This window comes from Mustela nigripes, chromosome 13 (genome assembly GCF_022355385.1).
Source record: "Mustela nigripes isolate SB6536 chromosome 13, MUSNIG.SB6536, whole genome shotgun sequence".
In the NCBI taxonomy this organism is placed as follows: Eukaryota; Metazoa; Chordata; class Mammalia; order Carnivora; family Mustelidae; genus Mustela; species Mustela nigripes.
In genome coordinates, this window is record NC_081569.1 from 112664884 (window position 1) to 112683122 (window position 18239).

The following is an 18239-nucleotide window of genomic DNA, read 5'->3' on the forward strand; positions in this document are numbered from 1 at the left end:
GACCTAGGCATTGAATACTGTGATATAAGAAGAAATCCGTATTTTGTCTTTGTCCTGATTCTTGGCCAAAGAGCTTCTAAAACCTTTGGAATTTCCCAAGTTAATAGAAGGCCCAGGTGTATCATTTGTTATTCATAATCAGCCCCTTTCAAACATACCTGAGCTTATGCTAATGTGATTATTTTTGGTGGGGCCCTGGAAAGCTTCAGATGGGAGCTGGTGGCCAATCATGTGATTATAGAGAGGGGACTTTCAGCTCCACCCATTCCCCCCAACCTCTGAGGAAGGGAAAGAGGCTGGTAACTGGTTAATTGCCAAAGGCCAGTGCTTTCATCAATAATGCCTATGTAATGGGATCTCTACAAAAATCTCCAAATGATAGGGTTTGGAGAGCTTTGGGTTGGTGAACACAAGGTGCTGGGAGGGTGGTGTGCCATGGAGCCCTCCCCAATCTTTTCTTGAGTTCTATCTTTTATTCTTGTAATAATTTGGTAATAGTAAGTAAAATGCCTTCCTGAGTTCTTTGCACCATTCTAGCAAAATTATTGAACTTGAGGAGGGGTGTGTGGGAACTCCTATTTTGTAGTTGCTCAGTGGGTCAGAAGTAGTAGTAGTATTAATAGTCCCAGAGGTCTAGGACTTGAGATTCAGGCCTTGATGTGGGGGGGCGGGCAGTCTTGTTGGTCTGAGCCCTTAACCTGTGGAGTCTGAGCTAACTCCTGATAGTTAAGTGTCTGATACCCAGTTGGTGTCGATAGGGAATTAAAAAATTGCTTGGTTATGGAAAACCCAAATATTTGATGTCAGAAGTATCATGAGTGACAATAGCTCATAAACATAAAGGCTTAATATCACAAAAAGAAAACTAGTCATTGTGGTACCTCCTGATGGAAGACTAGTCAAGCCTGAGTGTGATCAAGCTTTCAGATCCAACTACTAGTTTACAACATATACAGAGAAGAGAGGAACATGTTAAACAATACCAGAGAGTTGCAGTCAACAAAATCCGAACTGTGGCAAATGACAGAACAAGTGATTCTTGGAGTTAGAGTTGGAGGAGGAACCTTTGGATTAAAAGGGATTTGAAAGGTATATTGCTCTTATCACATTGTATACCTTAAACCTACACAATGTTATATGCCAGTTATATCTCAATAAAGCTGGGGAAAAAAGACGTATTGGTCAGTTCCAATGTGGTGAACTTATTTGGATCTTAAATAAATGGTAAAAAAAAACATAAGTATATGAGACCACTGGAAATCTGAACACTGAAATACATTTGATGCTAACACTGATAATCAAGACATTGTTTCACTCAGGTTGTCCAAATGAAATGTACTGTTTAAAATGCCAGTAACTAACCTTCAACAAACTAAAGGAAAGTTGGAAATGAGGTAAAATTTTAGTCCCTTTATTGGAATTATATTTCTTCCTTTTTTTTTTTTTAAGATTTTATTTTTGAGTAATCTCTATACCCAGTGTGGGGCTCAAACTCAAAACCCCAAGATCTAGGGTTGGTTGCTCTACTGACTGAGGTAGCCAGTGCCCCTGGAATTATGTTTCATAATTTACAGGGAACCTTAATGAAGGTCATTGGAGGATAGGGGTTGAAATTTACATTGTTTTTACTTTTCTAGTCTGTTCTGCACAGGCTGGAAGAGTATGGTCATCTGGCTGCCACATGGATTGCATTCTGAGGTGTGGTGATAGGGTCAGGTGGAATCAAAAGTGCCAGTCCTCCTTCTGGAGTAGCTCCTTCTCCTTCTGGAGAGTTCGTCACGGGAGGACAGAGACTGGAGATGGCTCTGTACTGCCTGGTCCTATTTCATTTGTGCTATTACAGCTTGACCCCTATTTAGATTTATTGGGGGAAGGTTCGTTAATCAGTTAGGAAAGCTTTCTGCTGCAATACCCACAGAGCAGTGAGTAGGTGGTTGCGGGCACTGATTGGGCCAAGCATTGATGACAGGGAGACCTAATAGGGCTGGGGCATTCCCAGTCAGTGGGAAGGGAAATGCCAGCTATCTGTTTTATCAGGAAAAGAATGTTTTTCAGAATAGCTGTCTCTTTCCCTCTGTTGATTTCCTTTTCATCCTCTGGAATTGTCATGCAGATTTCTCACTGAGACACCCCTATATGCAAGGGAGAGTGAGGAAAGGAAGGGGAAAAGATTGTCATAATAAGCATGATAAGTTTCCTGGGGCTGGTTAACATTGCTGCCTGAGTAAAATTGGGATTCTCATAGTAAAGAAGTGGGAATAGATATTGGTAGGTAATTAGTAGTGTCTGTCACCACTGGGATCATTTCTGGACTTAGAGAAGAGGTAACAGCATGGAAAATGAGACTCAACGAAGAATGTGTTTTAGCTTTTTGTATGCCTCTGTATGTAGCAGTGTCTTCATTTTGTGCTTACAAGCAAGCTGTCTTATTAGCACAAATGAGAACGTGAGTTGAAGGATTATTCTGAGGAAGGTTAAAGGATTTGTGTAAAGGGATGCCTGAGTGGCTCAGTCGGTTGTTTAAGTGTCCAGCCCTTGATTTTGGCTCAGGTCATGATCTCAGGGTCATGATATTGAGACTCAAATCAAGCTCTATGCTCAGCATGGATTAAGATTATCTCTCTCTCCCTATAACCTTCCCTGTCCCCCATCCCTCTCCCTCTTGCTCTTAAGAAAAGAAAACAAAACAAAAAACTCAATTTGCTTATAGAGAATTTAGGGTAAGTGATAAAAAGTGGAAAGTAATTAGAATTTTTAATTTTAATAATAATTTGCAAGTTACCTTTTTTATCAAGAAGGAGGGAAAAACACAGGAGGAGTAAATAAAACTGTAAGTTTAAAATGCATTAAAAGAAAAAGAGAACCTTGTGGGTGATGTATTTAAAAACACTTTGGAAAGATTAGTTATATATATATATATATATATATATATATATATATACACTTTTTATATATGAAATTACACATTTATTTATATATATAAAAAGTTACTTATATATTTATTTATATATATTTTAGTTATATATATATATATATATATGCTTTTAAAGATTATTTATTTTAGATAGAGTGGTATAGAGAGAGCATGTGCATGCACAGTGGGGAAGGGCAGAGGGAGAGGGAGAGAGAGTCCTAAGCAGACTCAGCTCCAGAGCCTGTCTTGGTGGGGCTCGATTTCATGATCCTGAGATCATGACCCAAGCCCGAGCATTGGTCACTCAACCAACTGTGCCACCAAGGCACCCCGATTAGTTTTGTTTTTTTAAAGCAATACACTAGTGCATTTTTACATATCTTTGAGAAGATAATCTAAAATAGTATGTTAAGTATGCTTGTTCACCTTAGACTAAAATTTTATCTCCAAACTAATTAGTAATTACATAATAGTAGAGTCTGGTACTAACCCTCAGGTATTCAAGGACTGCCTTGTGGAGAGGGGAATGTTAAGCAAGAAGAGTTCTGGGTCTGCCTTTCTGATTGATTCAGAAGAGTTTATATTTGTTTAACCTATTGGACTTATGCTTAAGATCTGATATGGTCTTAGACACTCTGTGCTTATATATACCTTGAGAATATGGGTAAAGAGATTAATCTAGTGACTTGTACAAAAATTTTGGCAACCGTGAGAATTCTAGTATATGAGAATTGAGGAACTACTGTCTTATCCCTGTTGGAGGTAATTAGGAAAAGATGGAACTAGAGTTAAGAATAAAGAAGGATGGTAGATAGTAATAGAGGTTTTCAATATATAATTTTGGGAGAAAAAATGGATAAAGGATGATAAAGTGGGTCTTCTAACTGCAAGTGGGTATGTGTGTGAGGCAAATTGAGGGACTGAAACAAGAGATGGGGCCCTGGACTCTGGAACGTGAGGGCTTGGGAGGTGGGATATAGGATTGGGAATTTAAGAGGTAGAAGTGGACAGTCCTGAGTTTTCATGAAATCAGAAAAGCTCTGAAAACTAGGAAGAAATATGTAGTTCCACAGGGGAGGAAGACATTAAATAATCACAAACATGAAAAATTGTAGCTATTAGAGCTCTGTGTACAAAGGAGAGATGTATGTTGTATTTTTCTGTGTGGAAACAGTGGCCAAGTTTGGATCTGAGGAGCTGCCTGTCACCTTTGAAGGTACCAGGTACCCCACAGCCAGTGCCCTCCAATCCCTAGCCAACTGTTCATAAGGTGTCAGTCTTTCTGAATCAGTGTATCAGAAGGGAGGCATGTAGTGTTAGTGGCTAGCCATGACTTTGGGTTATTAGGAAGGTTAATTGCCAGTGTGGTCTTAGGACCATTTACCTATTTGCTTGTTGGCATGAATCCAGGATCTTTGATGTGAGGCAAACAATAGAGAGAGAGAGAGAGAGAGAGAGAGATGTTTTTTAGGATGGTTTCATGAGTCTGGGTAGGTTTCACCTTGGTCTAATTTTAGCTGCCTTATCATTTGTGAATCTAGGCGAATTAGTGGGAAGATCTTGAAGAGGTTCTAAGAAATGGAATTCATAAGTACTTTAAAAAAAACTTTGGAATTATCTGGAATCTGTAAAGGACTAATAGATTCACATTGTTATATTTATATCACACTGTTGAACAAATACATACTGAATTAATGAACAGGAAAATATTACATATGTATAAGAAGCTTTGAGAAACCATAAACTTCTATTTCAGCACATGTATGATGCTATATTTCAACTAGAATTTTGGAAAACTTTTTTTTTTTTTACATTAAGCATGTGTTTTATTTCAAGTTGTCATGTGGTCGCTAATGTAAAGCATTTAAATTTCCTTTTATACAAGAGCTGTGAAGTAACAGGGGGAACTAATAACAAAAACCTGGAACGAATCCAGTCTTCTCCACTTCAGTGAATGGTAATTCCATTCCTCCAGATGCTCATCCAATTAGTCAAGAAATTCCTTCAGCTTTTGAACTATACATTAAGTTCAGGTCTTTCTAATCAACTGAGCTCTTCCCCAGGTCAAGTCACTATCATCTTTCTTATCTGGATTACTGTACTAGCTGGTCTTGTTTTGACCTGTGCCCCATGTACAGCCCCTTTTCCATCTGATAGAGTGATTCTGGAAAGAAAAAAAAAGTCAGATTGTGTCAGTTCTGCTTCCAGGTTTCTTAGTTCACTAAGTAATACCTAAACAAAATACCACAGTCCTAAGGATCTTACGTGATCCTGGCCCCTGGCTAACACTCTGACTTTATTTCCTTTTTAATTAATTAATTTTTTAGAAAGATTTTTATTTATTTATTTGAGAGAGAGCTAGAAGAAGCACATGCAGTGGGGAGGGGCAATGCAGAGGGAGAAACAGGCTCCCAGCTGAGCAGGGAGCCCTATGTGGGACTCGATCCCAGTACCCTGGCAGAGGCTTAACCCACTGAGCCACCCAGGCATCCTGACTTTATTTCCTTTTATTTGTTTCCTACGTTCCAGCTACATTAGCCTCCTTGTTTGTTATTCCTTGATTACCCCAGGCACTTCTTATATATAATTCTCTTTTCCTATTGTCTCTTCCACTGGATATCAAATGGTTCATTTTCTCATCTCTTTTAAACCATTGCTCAAATTCACCTCATTGAAGAGGCTTTCCCAGGCCACTTTACATAAAATAGCACTTGCTTCCATCTTTCACAATCTATTCCCTCATTCTGATCCATTTTTCTTTAGAGCACTTAGTACCTGATGTATAAAGTATATTTGTTTGTCTCTCTCAGTAGACCGTAAAAGTTCCATGAGGGAAGTTTTTTGTTGTTTTTGTTGTTCTTGTCCTTTGTCACATCCTTAGCACCTAGAATGGTGCCTGGCATAGAGTGGGTCCTCGATAAATATGTATTTTAAAAAAATATTTATTTGAGAGAGAGAGTTAGTGAGAGGGGGAGGGAGAGAGAAGCTGAAGTAGACTCCACATTGAGCACAGAGCCTGATGTGGGGCTTGATCCCACAACTGGGAGATCATAACCAAGAGTTGGATGCCTAACCAACTGACCCACCCAGGCGTCCCTCAATAAATATGTTTTGAATGAATAAATCTTCAGTGCATACTTGAAAAGAATACTTTTTATGAAAAAGATGTCCACTAGATGGCACTGCTTTCAAACTTTATGTAAAAGTGAGGCTCTCTTCTGTTGTTACTCCAGCCAGGAAAGATCTTTGTGATGAAGATTGTCACAAGAAATTGCTATAATTAGTGTGAGGCATATAGATACTACATGTGTATTTGGTTTATGATTTATATATATTTTTAGATGTTTTTTCTAAAACACAAAATACTTGGAGAAACTGATTATAGAAAGCATATTGGTATATAAATAACCATTTGATACAGTTATTTTGCCTGGCAACTGTGAATAAAGTCACTTTGTGTTCATACATTGACCACCTTCCTTCTGAGGGGACTTAATGGAATGAGAGAGCAGTAATAAGTTCCAGAGCTTTTTACCACTCAAGGCACCAGTGGAAATTCAGCCTAGTGTTGAAGGCAGAAAATTATTATTCTGTCATTTGTTCAGTTGTTGTTGCCAATGAGTTAGGTACTCACTGATTGAGGTAAGTACTCAGTACCTAATCAACCGGGCATCCAATTTTGAAAAACTTCCATGTTTCTGGCTGATGTGGCCACACCTATCTTATTAAAAATCAGTGAGTCCCAAGCATCAGAGTTTTTAGCTGACTTCCCTGACCAGCTCCAAACTCAGCAAATAGTTGTCCTAATCAAGAAATTTACACATTTTCCTCCAATCCTTAAAATGTGCCTGTCCTGCCCATGCCAGTGTCATCTCATTTTTTCCTGCTTTCATCGCTTACCTCATTTCCTCTGCTATTCCACCCTGTGTCTCTCTCTCATGCACTTCCTCTGAATGCTCACTTGATCCATTTTGTTCTCAGTCTTTACACATTTTTTGGTAATTTTTCCTTTTCCTGTTCAACCTATTGATGCCTTTCCCCGCCCCCAATTGTTCAAAATATACTTTAAAAATATTATTGACCAGTTTTCTCTTTCTATTTTAGATTTTTCTTTTTCATTTCTGATTATAATATATGTGAGGAATTTATTTTGTTAATCTTTTTAGCGTTCTCAGCCTCTTCTTGGGACTCATTAACTATCTAGAAATGAAAACACTATTCTTTGTACTTTTGTGTCTTTATTTATTTATTTATTATTTTTTTAAAACAGTTTTATTTATTTATTTGACAGACAGAGATCACAAGTAGGCAGAGAGGCAGGCAGAGAATGAGAAGGAAGCAGGCTCCCTGCCAAGCAGAGAGCCCGATGTGGCGCTCAATCCCAGGACCCTGGGATCATGACCTGAGCCAAAGGCAGAGGCTTTAACCTACTGAGCCACCCAGGTGCCCCTGTACTTTTGCGTCTTTGAATGGAACATAAAGTATAGGGTGATTTTTGTGTTTATAGGCCTTCCTCCCAGTCATCCTTAGATGGTTAAGTATCAGGCTGGATAAAGTATCATTTTAAATAGGAGGCAGTTATACTCAAAGATTTATACTTTTTTATATTTTTAACAGAAACATTTGAAGTTTCTAGTACTGAGCTCCATGTCTTAAGCTGTTAATGATGATACTTGCATCTGTTTGGCCTTGTCACTCTCTTACACTTGGCCTACCCCATGCATTAGAGCTGGCTTTGAGTTCAGAATGTAGAAAATCCTTTTTTATCCACTAAAGAAATATTAGACAACATTTATTTTTTTAGAAGATAATTCCCTGGGGAGGGGTGAGGTAACAGATGGTGGAGGAGTAGGGACCTAAAGATCATCTAGTCCCAGGAATTCAGCTAGGGAGTTATCAAACCATTCTGAGCACCTACAAACTCAACAGGAGATTGAGGAAAAGAATAGCAGCAATTCTATGAATGGAAAATAATGTCCTGTTTACAAAGAAGTTATTAGATAGCATTTGTTTTTTATATATTACATTTTAATTTAGAAAGCACGTTTTTCTGTTCTGAGACATGGAGACTTAATGATCTTTGATAGTTAGAATGATAATATTATATATTTGTTCAAATATATTTCTTTCATTTGGGATGAAATAACTTTCTTATTTACTAAACATATCTTACAGCTGCTAGTCAAATTATCACTTATTAAAAAGCATATCTATTCCTAGAAAGATAACCCTCAGATACATTGTTGCTTACTTGATCTTAAATGAGATCTGAGAGCCCTTGCTGGTCTCATGCTCTGGCTGCTGACCTCTTTTAGTGCTTATAAAGGAAGGTTTATTTTGCTTATACCTCCTCTATTTTTGTTCCAGTGTTATAGCTTATGAGTTTCCTAAGTAAAATTCATTAGAAGTTCAGCATTATGGCCTTAAATATCATTAGTTATTTTCACTTGTGTTATTTTTTCTCCCATATAGACTGGTTGAGATAGCAGAATCTCGTTTCCCCAGATATTTTGACACGGAAGAAAAATTGCTTTTGACAAGCAGTAAGGTTCATCTTTATCGGGAACTCAGCTGTGATGAAGTTCTACAAAGGTATGCTGCTTTAGATGTTTGTATTTTAGTAATACTTTGAAGATTTATTTTTTGTTTTTTATGTTTTCAGCTGAGTGAAAAAAGTTTCTACATAGGTATTAGGGTTATGGGAAATAATTATTTCAGAGTTCTTTATTTGCTACATCCTATTGGATGAAATTTGTTTTTAAAAATGAAAACATACTGAATGAGTGAAATGTTTTAGATTTAATTTTTTTTTAAAGATTTTATTTATTTATTTGAGAGAGAGAGAGAATGAGAGCGAGAGAGAGCATGAGAAGGGGGAGGGTCAGAGGGAGAAGCAGACTCCCACCAAGCAGGGAGCCTGATGCAGGACTCAATCCTGGGACTCCAAGATCATGACCTGAGCTGAAGGCAGTCGTTTAACCAACTGAGCCACCCAGGCGCCCCTAGATTGAATTATTTAAGGGGTGTATTATTATCTATTTTCCATTAACAGGTTACCCCCCAAATTCAACAGCTTAAAACAGCAAACATGTATTATTTTACATAGTAGCAGAGGCTTAGGTATCTGGGAGTGAGTGGTTTAGTTGAGTGTTTCTGGCTTGGGGTTGCACAAGAGGTTGCAGTCAAGCTGTTGGTCAGGATTGTGGTCATCTCAAGCCTCAAACGGGGCTGGAGAATCTTGGAGAATTCCAGGGTCACTTGTGTAGTTGGCTGGAAGGCCTCCCTTCCTTGCTGGCTATTGGCCAGAGTCCTCTGTTCTTCACCATGTGGGCCTCTGCATCAGGCTGTTAATAGCATGGCAACCTGTCTCCCTGAGACAGAGTGATCTGAGAGAGGGGGCAAGTGAGAGAGAGCCCAAGATGGCAGGCGTAGTCTTTGGTAACTTACTCTTAGAAGTGACATATCATCATTTTATCATATACTGTTAGTTATATAGACCAACCCTGGTAAATGTGGGAGGGGGCTGCACAAGGCTGTCAGTACAAGGTGGGAGTAAATGGGGACCATTTCGGAGTTGGGCTAGGGAAAGCAGTTTCATCCTAAAATTAGCAGTATCATAGGAGAACCGGAGAATGAAATTAAATGAAACCATTTTGGTGCATTTTCAAAAAGAGTGCTGTATGTATAGAAGGGCAGGACATAAGTTATGATTATTGAATACTAGCAATCATTACTGTAACTTAGGGAAGAACAATTTGTTATCATTGTTTTTAAGTTGGTTAATCTTTGCAATACCCTGTTTTATATTATATCTTAAATTTATCTACTGTTTTGCAAATTCTGCTTTTCTAGGATTGAATCTTTGGAAGAAGAAATTATTTCAAAGGGAGTTAAACTTGTAATTATTGATTCTGTTGCTTCTGTGGTAAGAAAGGAGTTTGATACACAACTTCAAGGCAACCTGAGAGAAAGAAACAAGTTCTTGGCAAGAGAAGCATCCTCCTTGAAGTATTTGGCTGAGGAATTTTCAATCCCGGTAAGTTTTTTCTTTTTCTCCCTTTTTCCCTTGTTCTTTGTTTTCTTTTATGTCAGGTTCACTGACTTATAATATCAGCTAATATAAATAGAAGAAAATGTAAAACAGATGATGTGTTAAAGGTAGCATGGTCTAATTGCTATAGTAAACATCACCATCTTCTTAAATTCATTCATCTATTGAGATTATATTTTTCACAGTTGGAGTCTGAAGCAGAATTAAATGTTGTTTGTAAAAGTTCCTGTATAGCCAGTCAGTACTTTTTTCCATCTCATTGTTGATTCTTTATGTACATTTTGAATTACTTTTGTCACATCGAGGTAAATATTAACTATTAAAACTACATGAAATTGCCTATGTCTATTTCTGTAGTTTCTTCTATGGCAGTATTTGTCAGTTTTATAAATATTTTTGATTTAGATATTATGCTATTATGGTCGGTACTGTCTTGTACTCTGTAGGATTTGGTTTGCTCCAAATGGCCAGAGGTTGACTATCACATGTTATATTGGGGGTGATAGTAATGGAAGTGTCAGTAAGGGGATCTTGGACGATGACTGTTGACCCCACTTTCCATAGTGGGGACTGTGATGAGTAAATCTGAAGATGCAGGTATCTTGCAAATGTTTGTAGTGGGTAAGCTACAAGGTTTAAGTGCAGACTGATGGCTTTCCCAGTAGCAGTGTGTAGGAGAGTTCTGCTTATTCTGCAGCCTCAACAGCATTTTGTATTGTCAGGCTTTTCAATTTCAGCCAGACATCATCTCAAAAGAAGACAAGAAAATTCCTTAAACTGAGATAAGATTTAGTTATGATTTTATAATTTTTAGATTCGTGTTTTGGAAAATTAAAAGATTGGATCTTTGTAATGTGTACCAAGATGGTAAACTACCACACAGCCTTTGTGATTTATAAGCCCAAGCAAGAAGTCAAGGAGGAAAATGTGGCATATAAAAAGTTCTACATTTCTTAATGGCTTCTTAATTCATATTTTGGATTATATGATGTAATTGCTGGTGAAGTCAAAGGCTGTAAAGTTTATCCCTGATGACGCTCATCTTTTAAATTTTATTGTAGTTGGTTAAAATGATAAATCCAAATCCATGTTTTCCCTGGCCAAGGGAATTAGAAAAATATTTTGTAGGGTTACTTGATTGTTTGGAAAATTTAAGTATGTATACTTATTTTATTAATTCATGCTGGTTGTTGACTTAATCCTATGTAAAATGTAAAAATTCACTTTTTAAAAGTTGTATTTGTTTGCTTTTAAAAAGTAGTTGTAGGCTAATATTTTTCAGTTTTTTTCTGAGGTAATTTATTTTCCTGAGTGAGAAAAGGGCTCTGCTTTTCTTTGTTTTTATTAGTGCCCTCTGAAAGATTAGGTACTTATTTCCATATCTCTCTGTTTTTGCCTTTGTTTTTCTCTTTAGAGATAAAAGTACAGATGTAATATGCACTTCTGTAACACAAGATAGTAGTAGTTTTTGTGAAAATTAGTATTAGTTTTAGAAGGATTTTGAAAAATAATTCCTTTGGGAAGTGTGGGAATTTTGTAGCCTAATTCCCACATTTAAAGGAAAAAATCATGAACTTCTAAGTTTTTAAGCTGTGCTTTGAATAGGTGACTAGACATGGACTAACTAGCTGAAAATAATATGTCGCTATGTAATTTATTATCCCTTTCAAAATCGCAGACCATGTGCCTCTTTATAGTTTCTCAAACATTCCAACAAACTTTCCCCCTTCAAAAGTGTTATTTCTCAGTCTGAAATATTTCCCCTCTAAATATCCATATGATTTCTTCTTTCCTGTCATCTTATTAATGAGGACTTTCCTGACCATGTAAGTATTAACCACATTCCCTGCCTCCCCATCTCCCTGTATGCTTTGTTTCTTCATTGCACTTTCACCCTCTAGCATGTTATATATTTATGTTGATTGTCTCCTCCACCCCACAGAGCGGTCACAAGGACTGTCTACTTTCTTCACTACTTTATTCTCAGCAGCAGAAACAGTGCTTAACACAGAGTAGGTACTCAGTAAATATTTTCAAATGTATGAATTGCAGATACTGCTTTTTTCCTTGGACTTCAGTTAGTCTTCTATATATTGGCACTGTACTTAAGTTTTTAATATTTTCTCTTACCTTTATTTTGATCCTATCTTTAATATTGTTTATTATTTCTAATAGTAATAATATACAATATTAGGTAGCAGAATGTCTTATCATATAGGAGCTGTACTCAGATTACACTGGCATATTACAGGAAGAAAAAGAGTTCTTAAGATTCTTAAGCTTGGGAACGTCTTTAGAGATCTATATAGTGTCAGAAAGCCAGGAAGTAGACAAGATTCTACTTCAGTTTAGTAGAACTATGGTAGATGAATGTCTGATGGCCTCTGAGGAGTAGGCAGGAAGCCAAGCATTCTAGTCTGCCCTCTGGCTGTGAATCTGAGATGGTGGACTGGGTCAGGACCATGCCTGGGACTTTGACACTCTGGATATCATTTCATTCAAATAAGACCAAAGAGTAAAATCACCTTAGGTGATGGGATGAGTACTTAACTGAATTTTAAAATTCCTTTTCAGTGAACATGCAATACTTTTAGTAATGGGGAAAAGCTTAAAAGTGTAATCTATACTTAATTTTGATTGCCACATTACATATGCTTGTATATGTTTTTATGCAAGGATGCCTGCATGCATGAAGATTTCAATATTCTCTCTTTGTGATTGATTAAATAGACAAACTCTTAGCAAATTAAATCCAGAAAGTCAGAAGACCTGAAAAACGTAGCCAGCTTGATCTAATTGACATTTACAAAATGTTCCACTCACTTTTTGCAGAAAATGCATTTCTTTCAAGTACACATGAGATATTCACCAAGATAGACAGTATTCTGGGCCATAAAATAAAACTCAATAGATTTAAAAGGTTGAAATGATACAATGTATGTTTTTTGACCCACAGAAAGAATTAAATTAGAAATCAGTAATACATGTCTGTAAAAATCCCCAAATATTTGGTAATTAAGCAGAACACTTCTAAATAACCTATGTGTTGAAGAGCAAATCACAAGAGAACTTAGAAAATATTTTCAAGTAAATCAAAATGGAAATACAACATATCAGAATTTGTGAAATGCGGCTAAGTCAGTACTTACAGGGAAATTTATACAGTTAAATGCTTATGTGAGAAAGAACGATTACAAATCAATAATCTAAGCTTGTAAGAACTAGAAAAAGAACAAATTAAACCCAACATAAATGGAAGGAAGGAAATCATAAAGAGCAGAAATCAATGTAATTGAAAACAAAAACAATGGAGAACAAAAATCAGTGAAGTAAAATGCTAGTTCTTTGAGAAGACCAATAAAATTAATAAGACTTTACTCAAACTGACCAGGAGAAAAAGAAAAAACAAATTAGTAATATCAGGAATGAAAGGGGGGGATATCCTTATAGATCCTATAGACATTAAGTGATATTAAGAGAATGTTAGAAATAGCTTTATTCCATTAAGTTTGATAGCTGAGATGAAATGAACAAATGCTTTGAAAGACACAGAATACTTACTGAGAAAGAAATAGATAACTTAAATCATCCTATATCTGTTAAAAAATTGAATTTGTAGTTAAAAATCTCACAAAGAAAACCCTAGGTCCAAATGGTTTTACTGGTAATATCCACCAAACATTTAAAGGAGAAATACCTATTCCATACAAGCCTCTCAGAAAATTTGCAAGAAAACTACAGATCAATGTCCATTATAAAAATGAACACAGACATCCTTAACAAATATTAGCAAATTAAATCCAGCAATAAATAAGAAGTGACTGAGTGGAGCTTATTTCAGGAATGCAAGGTAGATTTTGAATGCAACATTAAAATATAAAATCCATCACATCAACATATTAATAAAAAATCATCTCAGTAGATGCAGGAAAGAAAACCAGTCAACAAAATTCATCAGCTGTTCATGATGAAAACTCTCAACAAAGCAGGAGTAGAAGAGAACTTTCTCCACTTGATAAAGGTCATTTACAAAAACTTTCAACTAACATCATACTTAACTTATACTTAGTGGTAAAATACTATCCTTCTTCTCAAGATTGGGAACAAGGATAAGATAGCCCAGTCTTACCATTTCTAATCAGCAGTGTGCTGTAGATACTAGCCAACACAATATGGCAAGAAAAATAATTGAAGTACATTCAGATTAGGAAAGAAGAAATAAGACTGTCTTATTCATAGATCATATAATTTTAGTAGAAAACCCAAAGATTCTACACAAAAAAAGAAAGCTACTAGATCTAACAAGTGATTTTGTGGGATATGGGTTATACAGAAATCACTTGTTTTTCTATATGCTAGTAATGAGCAATTGGAAATGGAAATTGAAAACCTGTAACTTTTAATGAGAGTACCAAGAACATGAAATACTTAGTGAAAATATGACAAAATATATGTAATATTTTAATGCTGAAAAGTAAAGAACATTCAGGAGAGAAATCAAAGAAGACCTAGATAAATGAAAACATATCATGCTTATGGATTGAAGATTCAATACTGTCAAGATGTCATTTCTTTCCAAATGACTGTATTTAACACACATCCCAATCAAAATCCCAATAGGCTTTCTGGTAGAAATCAACAAGTCGACTGAAATTTATGTGGAAGAGCAGAAGATTGAGAATAGCCAAAACAATCTATAAAAAGAGGAATATAGAGGACTTCCACTCTCTGAATTCAAGACTTATTATAAAGCCACAGTAAATAAGACAGTGTTATATTGGTGATAGGGTAGATTCCTAGATCAGTGGAAAAGAATAGAGAGTCCAGAAAATAAGTAGATTATAGTCTGTTAATTTTGAACAAAGAAGGTAAGGTAATAATGGAAAAGGGATAGTTTTTCAACAAGCGGTGCTGGAACAATTGGATATCTGTTTGTAAAAAAACAAAACTTGACTAATTCTTCACACCATTACATAAACCTAATTCCAAATGGATCATCCATTGTAACATAAAACCTAAAACTATGAAACTTCTAGAAGAAAACACAGGAGAAAAATCTTTGTCAATTTGAGCAAGGCAAAGATTTCTTAGTGATAAAAAAACATGAACTGTAAAGTATCTGAACACTTCCACCCTCTGCAGATATTCTTTTTTTTTTTTTTTTTTAAAGATTTTATTTACTTATTTGACAGAGATCACAAGTAGGCAGAGAGAGAGAGGGGGAAGCAGGCTCCCGGCCAAGCAGAGAGCCCAATGTGGGACTCGATCCCAGCACCCTGGTATCATAACCTGAGCCAAAGGCAGAGGCTTAACTCACTGAGCCACCTAGGTGCCGCCTCTGCAGATATTCTTAAGAAAATGAAGAGACAAGCCACAGACTGGCAAGTGAATATTTGTATAACTTATATGTTAAAGGACTGGTAGCTAGAAATACAAAGAACTATGAAAACTCAGTAATAGTCTAATTTTTTAAATGGGCAAAAGATGAGCAGTCAAATGCTCAACCACTGAGCTATATCCCTTGGGCAAAAGATGTGAATAAACACTTCAAAGAAGATATACAAATGGCACATAAGCACATGGAAAGATGCTTAATCATTAGTTCTTAGGGAAATGCAAATTAAAGTCATAATGAAATACTGCTATACACCTATTAGAATGGTTCAAAAACCAAATCTAAAACCCTGACTTTGCCGGATGCTGATGAGGGTGGGGAGCATCTCTGACTCTCATCCATGCTGATGGAAACGCTAAATGGTGTAGCCAGTTTGGAAGGCACTTTGGCAGTTTTTTAAAAGTTAAACATTTTAATTATGGGACCCAGCAGTCTTTTTCCTAGGTCTTCTTCTTCTTCTTTTTTTTTAATGCAAAGAAATTATGTTCCTGCAAAAATCTTCATGGGAACGTTTTTAGTACCTTTATTCACTATAGTCAAAGACAACAAACAACAAATATTTATCAGCTGGCGAATGGATAAATTCATATTCAAGTAATGGAATATTCATATAGCAGAATACCACTTAGCAATAAAAACGAACAGACTGCTAATATAAACAAAAAGGATGAGTCTCAAAAGCACTGTATTAAAGGAAAGAAGCCAGACTCAAATGGGTACATTTTATGTGATTTGTTTTATGACATTCTGCGAAGGACAAAGCTATGGAAGTGAGAATCAGGTTTGTGGTTTCAGTGGCTCTGAATGGGAAGGTGAGATTGATTGTGAGTGGGTATGAGGAAACTTTTTGGCATGATGGGAATGGTCAGTATCTTTTTTTTTTTTTTAAGATTTTATTTATTTATTTGATAGAGATCACAAGTAGGCAGAGAGGCAGGCAGAGAGAGAGGAGGAAGCAGGCTCCCCACTGAGCAGAGAGCCCGATGCAGGGCTCGATCCCAGGACCCTGGGATCATGACCTGAGCCGAAGGCAGAGGCTTTAACCCACTGAGCCACCCAGGCGCCCTGGAATGGTCAATATCTTGATTGTGGTGTGGCTATATGAATTAAGTCTGTTGAAACTCAGAACTGTACACCCAAACAGGGCGTGTTTTTAAAATTATGTGTTAATTTTTCCTTAAGGAACAGAAACAAAAAGCAAATGAAGCATTTATGCCAGAGGATTTCTTATGATTCAGAACTTGCTTCTCTGATATTAAGTTTCTGTTACCTAAAGGAAAAGAGAATTAATTACTAAGTGTGTTTAATCACTTTTTTAAAAGTTTATTTCATTTATTTATTTATTTATTTTAAGTTTATTTCAGTAGTTCAAGCTTTGGCCTAACAGCCTTCTTTTTTAAAAAAATTGCTGTTGTCTTCAGCATTTAAGGGACAATATCAAGTTGTTGAAGTTTTATTTCATGTTTTATTATTCTAGCTTTAAAATCAGTTTCATAGATTTTTTTCCAGTTGACTTATAGGAGCAAGTTGCTGAAGACTTATAGGTAAGAAACATAATCCAACCGATCCTTAGTCTCTGCTAATTCTTCTTTCTGAAACATGTCTTCCTTTTCTTTTTTTTTAAACTATTATCTTTGTCTATAAAGTTAATCATATTTGGACAGTTTGTGAATACTGCCAGCACATTAAACAACTGCCGGAAATATAGTAATCCTTAATGGAAATGCGGAGGCAAATTTCTAAAAAGCTGAAATGTCTCAATTTGAGTTAAGATAGTTTTAACCTCAAAAATTAAATCAGTAACTTGTAATTTAAATTCATGACTTCTTTCTGGAGATTATTTATTTACTTATAGGCATGTTAAGGAGAAACATCGTCCCTCAGGGTTGAAGAAAAACTGATCTCTCAAGGGCTTCTTTTGTTCTTTCTTCATTCGTGTTGTATAACAAGATCTTATGATCCCAACTGAGAGTTAGATCTAGATACTTTATGAGTTTTGTGGAAAGTCACAAAAAGAAGCTCTCTGGAGTAGAATATACTCCATATACTATATATAGAATATACTCTTTACTAACTTTTTTCTTTTTTTAATGGGATGAAGAAGATACTGTATATAGCTGTAAAATACTAAATTTTAGGGACTTTTAAGGCCCCCAAAGATGTTGAAGCTCTGACATTTGGTGGCATTGGTGACTTGGTCCTCTTTCAAAGTTTTGAGATGTTCAGGTGGTAACTTAGGAGAATATCCAGAGCATGTGTGGGCTACAGAAGACCAAGGCAGGGCCATTTACTCTCTGACATTTTGTTATACTAACGTGTTTTTAAAGCTTCTTACGACTGATCACACTAAGGACTTAGCTTTCTCTTTTATGTTGTTTGTGAAATATTTGATTGATTTCACATATTTAGGACACTAATAAAGTATATCATTATATTTTAAGCTTTAGTTCATGTTCTTGTCTTATTTTTTGTTTGTTTATTTATTTTTTAAGATAGGGAGAGGGTGGGAGGGGCAGAAGAACAGGGAGAGAGACAATCCTAAAACCAGGCTCCATACCCAGCAGGGAGTCTCATGGCTGGATCTCACAACCCTGAGATAATGACCTGAGACAAAATCAAGAGTCTGATAACTGGCTGAGCCACCCAGGTGCCCCTCACGTTCCTGTCTTTTTTTTTTTTTTTTTTTTAAAGATTTTATTTATTTGACAGAGAGAGATCACAAGTAGGCAGAGAGGCAAGCAGAGAGAGAGAGGGGAGGAAGCAGGCTTCCTGCTGAGCAGAGAGCCAGATGTGGGACTCGATCCCAGGACCCTGAGATCATGACCTGAGAGCCGAAGGCAGAGGCTTTAATCCACTGAGCCACCCAGGTGCCCCTCTTT

The 18239-nt window shown here is 36.4% G+C and overlaps 1 protein-coding gene across 2 annotated transcripts in view; it reads left to right on the forward strand.

Moving 5' to 3' along the window:
- RAD51B (RAD51 paralog B) overlaps positions 1–18239 on the forward strand; it is a 683675-nt gene that overhangs the window by 36358 nt on the left and 629078 nt on the right. For both annotated transcript variants that reach the window (XM_059373463.1, XM_059373464.1), the window contains exons 6-7: positions 8387–8506; positions 9767–9950. In XM_059373463.1, coding sequence (XP_059229446.1) covers positions 8387–8506; positions 9767–9950 — 304 coding nt within the window. The remainder of the gene's footprint in view (positions 1–8386; positions 8507–9766; positions 9951–18239) is intronic.